This window comes from Fulmarus glacialis, unplaced genomic scaffold (assembly GCF_000690835.1).
Source record: "Fulmarus glacialis isolate BGI_N327 unplaced genomic scaffold, ASM69083v1 scaffold47840, whole genome shotgun sequence".
In the NCBI taxonomy this organism is placed as follows: Eukaryota; Metazoa; Chordata; class Aves; order Procellariiformes; family Procellariidae; genus Fulmarus; species Fulmarus glacialis.
In genome coordinates this window covers 2,660-9,018 of record NW_009189176.1, presented here as the reverse complement: position 1 = coordinate 9,018, position 6,359 = coordinate 2,660, and the positions used below count along the sequence as shown (strand labels likewise).

The 6,359-nt window shown below is 42.4% G+C and overlaps 1 protein-coding gene across 1 annotated transcript; it reads right to left on the bottom strand.

The window, feature by feature from the left end:
* Nucleotides 1–268: 268 nt before the first annotated feature.
* On the bottom strand, nt 269–6,131 carry RNPS1 (RNA binding protein S1, serine-rich domain). Its single transcript, XM_009581180.1, has 7 exons — nt 6,061–6,131; nt 5,555–5,710; nt 5,052–5,243; nt 3,720–3,822; nt 2,770–2,923; nt 2,152–2,293; nt 269–830 (listed from the first exon to the last, which is right to left on the bottom strand). The coding sequence occupies exons 1-7, from the start codon at nt 6,129–6,131 to the stop codon at nt 725–727; spliced, it is 924 nt and encodes a 307-aa protein (XP_009579475.1). The 3' UTR covers nt 269–724.
* Between the last annotated feature and the right edge of the window lie 228 nt (nt 6,132–6,359).

Genomic DNA, 6,359 nt, shown 5'->3' with positions numbered 1-6,359 from the left:
GCTGTGTAGGAAGTTTTTACCAAAACCCTTTAAGAAGAGGTGAAAGAAATCACTTACGGGGGCAGCTACAAACCAGTTCTTAAGATTTCCAGCTTCTTTTCTAAAGTATCATGTTCAGAGGGCTGGATCGTTGTTTCAGTGACCGCCTGGTGTATGCGTTACAGAAGAGCTTAATCTGCAGAAAGAGCCTACTCTGCAGAAACTAATGATCTGTTTGGGAATTGGAATAAAGCGACAACTCGGTATTTAAGTCTCGGGCAGATCTGGACTCCAGCTGCTCTGAAAAATCCTGTGCTGGCACCTAGAGGTCAAGTTTTAAATGCCTCCCTGTCTTACTATACAGGGTTTCTGAAATAGCTCAAGATTTACATGCTTGTCTGTACAGCGTGCTAAGCGTTTAGAAATCACCAAGCAGCAGCCTGCTAATTGGAGAAAGAGAGGCTGTAACATCTTTCCTTTCGTTTATCTGGAAAAGATGTTTTTGCAGCCTTTAAAATCAAAGCCATTTTTAAATAATTTCAATTCAATGCCAGGAAACTAGAAGGCCCACAGCAAAGGCTATCTACTGGCCGGGAACTGTTGCTCTCTCCTCTTAGGTTGCCTTCACTGCTAGGATTCTCTCTCTCTCACTCCTCCTCACCCAGACCCATTATAAAAAAAAGGTACAATATTTAGTCTGATGGGATTTAAGTTAAAAAATAAAAAGCTGTCCAGTCTTTTTGCTTTATCGTGAGGAGTTTGAGCTGGAGCGGCTGCGATGGCGCCTTCGTCCAGGAGATCTGGATCTTGATCGCCGGCGGACAGGGGATCTGCGCCTAGGAGACCGGGACCTGACAGACAAGGAGGAGAAAGCTTTCATCAGGAGACAAGAGCAACAGGTTCCAGTAATCTGTCAGCTCATCTACCAACTTTTCAAAAACACTTGCCTGCCCCCCTCCAAAAAACCCTCACACACCACGGTAAAAGAGCTCCAGCGAAATACAGCCAGCTCCAGGGAGGAAAAACGCAATTCATAGGAATATTCTGGCAACCCTCCCTCTGCTTCAGGAAGTTGAAAGAATGTGTAATATCCAAAGAACAGACAAGAATCTTGTCTTCTTCCTCAAGCAAAACAAGCTCAAGTTCATTCTACATCAGATTCTCCTTCACCTGCAAAGTCAGCTTTGACTCCTGAAATACAGTGATATTCAGGGGAAGGATTTATATAAGCCCTTTCAAACCACAGGGACATTTCTTAGAAGAAACTCTAAAGAAATATCTTATAACTCTAAAGAAATATCTAAGCTTCAAGCTCTTCAGTACTACAATCAATCTGTATGGCCACCAGTATGACACCAAGGTTCTAGGCACAGAATATTAACAGAGCCTGAACAGGATAATAAAAGTTAGACTAGGGAAGAAAACAAACAATGAGGAGGGAACGCCCAATCTAGCATTTGGCAGAACTCAGCAAGAGGCATGTTTAAAGGAGGATCCACAGGCAGTGGATCTTGTGCCACGTTAACTAGTTCTCATTTTTAATCCTGTAGTTCGTAAGCTATTCAGCAGTCAAGTGGCTCAAACAGGAGCCGCTTTTACTAGTGACAAGAGTTTAAGCAGATTTCCAGGACAGAGGAGCCCATCTAAATGTTGAGAAGACTCTGAAAGACTTATTATCTGAGCACGTTCAGGCAGCCCCAAGTCGCACAACGGGCGTGTGCATGTCAGGTCACATCTTGGGGTCAGCGTACTCCGCTCACCTGATGCGGAAGGACTGCTTTTTGGTCATGTGCCCATTCATATAAATAAGGGAGGGAAGTGCAAGGGCTTCAGAAAAGCAAGTGGCTGGAGCAGGCTGCCAAAAGCATTTTGCCAGCCAGAAGTCCATTCCCGCTTCACCTCAAAGCATTTATGCAGAAGGGACTCCAGGGAACAGGCTGGAAAGCGTCTGACATTTCTGACAGACTGCATTCAGGGTGTAGACCAGAGCAGGTCACCCTGGCGCTACGGAGTTAGGAAGTACAATCCAGGTTCAACTGATGCCCAAAAGGTGTTACTGTCATTTGGGGGGGAAAGTCAAGTCCAACAGGATGAAGTTGTCCCCAGGCCGAGTCTTTCAGCGATAACATATTGTTACACTGAGAAGGAAATACAAGTTGTCACAGCTCTCACCGTCTCCTCATGCGAGGGGGTGACCTGCGCCACATCGGTGGTGGCGGCAGCATCCTCCTGGGTGGGCTAAAGCGTCTGGGAGGCGGCCTAGGTCGTGGTGCCAGCACAGCTGTGGCAGTGATCTCCTGACCATCAATCTGGCCTTTTTAGGGAAGCACAGAAACAAGTAAGTAAGTATTTTCCAACACTAACGTCTACGCATCACATTACTGCAACTCACAGCTTTGTCACAAGCAACTGAAGCGTGAATCAGCCTACAGTCAGTCCTATTTCCACCACCCGCTCAGGGGTTATTTTGACAAAGTCCACATACATACTGGACTTCTTAATCTAATATCCCATCAAATTGCAGTTCAGATGTTAACTGGGAAAGATTTTCACAGAAACTTAAAGAATTTTATTACTGTTTGTTTTGAAAAAAATCAGTTTTAATAGTTCCGCGATGTTTCGGATCTGTCCTGAACCACACAAAAGCCAAAGACATTTGGGCTGAAAACAGACAGTATTTCAGATCGGTTCCCCGAAGGCTTCCCTACCTCTAACTCATTTTCAGATCAAACTCATCTGCTCCAAAGATTTTTAAAAGCACCCAGCCTCCCTGCAGCATTTGATACCTACCTCCATCCATGTGTTTCAGGGCTTTCTCAGCATCATCTGGGTTCTCAAACTCCACATAAGCATAGCCTTTAGAGAGGTGTGGATTTAGCCTGTCAACTGGCATGTCAATCATTTTAATCTTTCCGTAAGTGGAAAAAATTTCCATGATGTGATCCTGCAGAGAAAAAACAAGTCTTAAGGACATAGACCACACTTACTGACCAGGTCTGGCTGGTGCAGAGCAGTAAATCCACAGCACTAGATTAGCTTTAAATCAATGCCACCATCAGGAAGAGACATATTTCATTGGCCAGATGTGGAAAGGATTACCACTGCTTTCTCTACCGTTGTCTATTCAGTTCTTCCTCAGATTGTCCAAACCTTACGTTCATGCAGCATTACTGCTGCATGTCAACAATGGCTACAAAAACACTAGTGTAAAAATCCTCTTGAGGACCTGAAAAGGGAACTTATGCCCTCAGCTGAAAACTCTTAAGGTGCAATTGTGTAATATTTTTCAAAAAACATCCTTTTTGCAGCACCCCAAACCTTTTACCTCTGAAGACCTTTAAACTACATTCTAGCAAAGACAACTCAAGCCAGCCCAGCTCTCTTCAGATCCTTTATCAAGAACCTCCAGATATCCTTAATGCCTCCAAGGTAATTTCAGCTACTGTCCCAACTTCTACAGTTTTCTTCCTAGTAAGTCCGGATACAAGGTCTGGAATACTGACAAAGCAGACAGACCTCTTAAGCACTACACAGTCTCAAAAGCCTGCACTGTATTTGACTCAGTAAAATCCTACTGAAATTTTCCTCACTGATCAATTTGGACACAAAGCAAGAATTTCCAACAGCAATACCTTGGCAGTGCTCTAGCAACAAAAAACTTTTGAGAGCTTTGAAAGAGCCACTCACAGGTCCTCACAGAAGATATGAAAGGTTGATATCGCAGGGAAGCATGCCATTACCTTGGTCACGTTTCTAGTGAGCCTTCCAACATGCACTTTTGTAGGTCTGGGTGACGGGCTCCGCCTCTTCCGCTCCTTTTCATCTCTCTTGGGTGGCTTGGACCTGATTTTGACAACAGAAAATGTTTACACTTTTCAGGGAACATGCAAGACAAAACCAAGAAGCCAGTCATTATCACATGATAAAAAAGGTCCCATTTTTCTTGGGAGGGCATCTTTTTTCTTAAGAAGTTATAGTTTAGGAAGTGCTGGGGTGGTGGGGGGGGGTGTTCCACTCAGAAACACCTCAGGACTTGCATTTGCCTTGTCTGCTTTTGCTTTAGAACCTTCCAGAATCTGAGAGCCTTTTTTTTCTGAGTTTTCAACTTTACTGCAACTAGGGTAACAAATACGAAATTTGGCAAACATTTCTTCGAAGTTGTTGGCTATAGTTAAATAATTTTCCAGTTGTTAAAACAAAAAACATTCTTTGCCTCAACAACTAAAGAGGCAAAATGAAGACATAAACACCAAAGCATACGACATCCAGGCAAATTAATGGATCCAATGATTTGTGTTTCTGTATCTTCTATTCACTACAGAGGTCCAGAAATGTCACAGTTAAAAAAACCTATTTAAGTAGCTGCATATCACTATTTCTTTGTAGTTTGTTGTTTTTTTTTTTTTTTTTTTAAATCTGGAATGTAATTTTGATCTGTAAAAAATTCAGTATGCAGAAAATTTATATTTATGCTTCTTCCTAATCTTACTGTCCATAAACTGAGGGATATACCAAGAAAAACCACACTGGCTTATAATACTTCAGTAGATTTTACCAGCCTTCAGCACCTTACCTACAGAATTATCCAAAGGAAAAACTGTATGGACATTAACATAGTTTGATTCCTACCCATACAGGAAAATGCTTCCTTTGCGCCCCCTCTCCCCCTTTTATTTTTTTATACATAAGAATATACACATACACATGCATACACATATACACCATTTTCAGCCCTGACTTTTCTGTTAGACTTGGCTGTAATTTACAGGAACCGAAGAGCTCTACTCTCATCTAGTGCCCATATAGTCCCATGCTATTGGGGAAACATTGATTAAAACTGCCTCTACAAAATACAATATTTAAAATCACTCTTTAAAATGAGGTTTTTAATCCGTCTTCCTACAAGGCATATGTTTTGACTGTAAGCAAAAGGAGCACACCCATTCTAACAAAATTCAGTTATGGAGAAAGCAAACTGTCCTCAGAAAAAAATCTATTCTGATCACAATCTTGTATTCTACATGGAAAATGATCTGCCATCTGGTAATTCCTAGAAGGCAAACAAAACTCACTTGGAGCGGGAGCGTCTCCTGTTGTCATGTCTCCGTCGAGAAGGACTTGGAGATCCAGAGGAGCTGCTGGAACTGGAACTGCGTGAGGTGCTGGAGCTCCCAGAGCGGCTCGAGGCAGAAGAGGAGCTAGAGCCACTGCTAGAACCAGTGCTGGAACTGGACCCTGAACTGGAAGTTGAGCTGGAACGGGATCTGTGGGGGGTGGAGGGGGGGAATAAAAATGGTTGGAGTACCCAGAAAAAGCATGGCTGAAAAACTTCTAATTACGGAGAGAGCAACTGTGAGTTAGAACAATGAAAACTGATGCTCCACAGCTGACTAGACAGCCAAAGGAAATTCATACCTAAAAAAAAAACAAACCCTTAAGTTAGACAAAACTGCACTGTGACTAACACAATGCAAGCTTTCAACAAATCCATGACACAGGGAAGGAAACGTACCAGAAATCAAGCTGGTCATTTTTGAAAACACTGTAATTTGTTACTACTTGTAGAAGTAACTACCTGGTACTGCTGCTCCCACTGGAAGCACTGCGTCTTTTGCGTGTCTTGTCTCGACCACGATCCTTCTCACCCGATTCCTTAGTGGCTGCTTTATCCTTGGACCGGTCCTTTGATTTCTCTTCAGACCTATCCTTGCGCTTGGTTGGTGAGGGAGCCCTTCAAGAACAAATTGCAGAAGACATTGTTTAATATAGAAAAACCCAAACAACAAAAAACCCACACCCAAACAAAGAACAGAACAGCCAACACAAAACATTGAACTTCAAATATACCATAACTGCAGAATTAAAGCATTAGGCCAAGTTTGGACTTTTTAGAAAAAAGAAAATATTTTACATTACATAGCAGCTTTGAGGAAGACAGCTATAGCATACAGAAATTCTCACATACAGAAATTCACGCAGAAAGAGGTACATTTCCAATTCCTCACCCTCACTGGGAGAACCCTAATACCCTATAATATCCCCAGTTTTGTTAAGCCTAGAAAATTCGGACAGAATGATTACCTAGTGTTGGATTTTTTATTATTTTCTTTGAGTCCTAGCAAACTCTTCTTTTTCAATCCTGATAACTCCATTTCCCCTTCGGAGGTGTCCAAAGCAGCACCGAATGGGCCTCACTTATCTCAAATCTCACTTCTAACTCCTCGATTCTGAGAACCGATCCCTAATCGAGTGCAATAAACTCCAAAGAACAGCCTAGTGACAAGATAAAAGGGTTTAGAAACAAGAAATTAACAGATAAGCATAAAACAACAAACCCACTTTGCAACAATGGCAGCACACTGGGCATCAACGGACTTCTA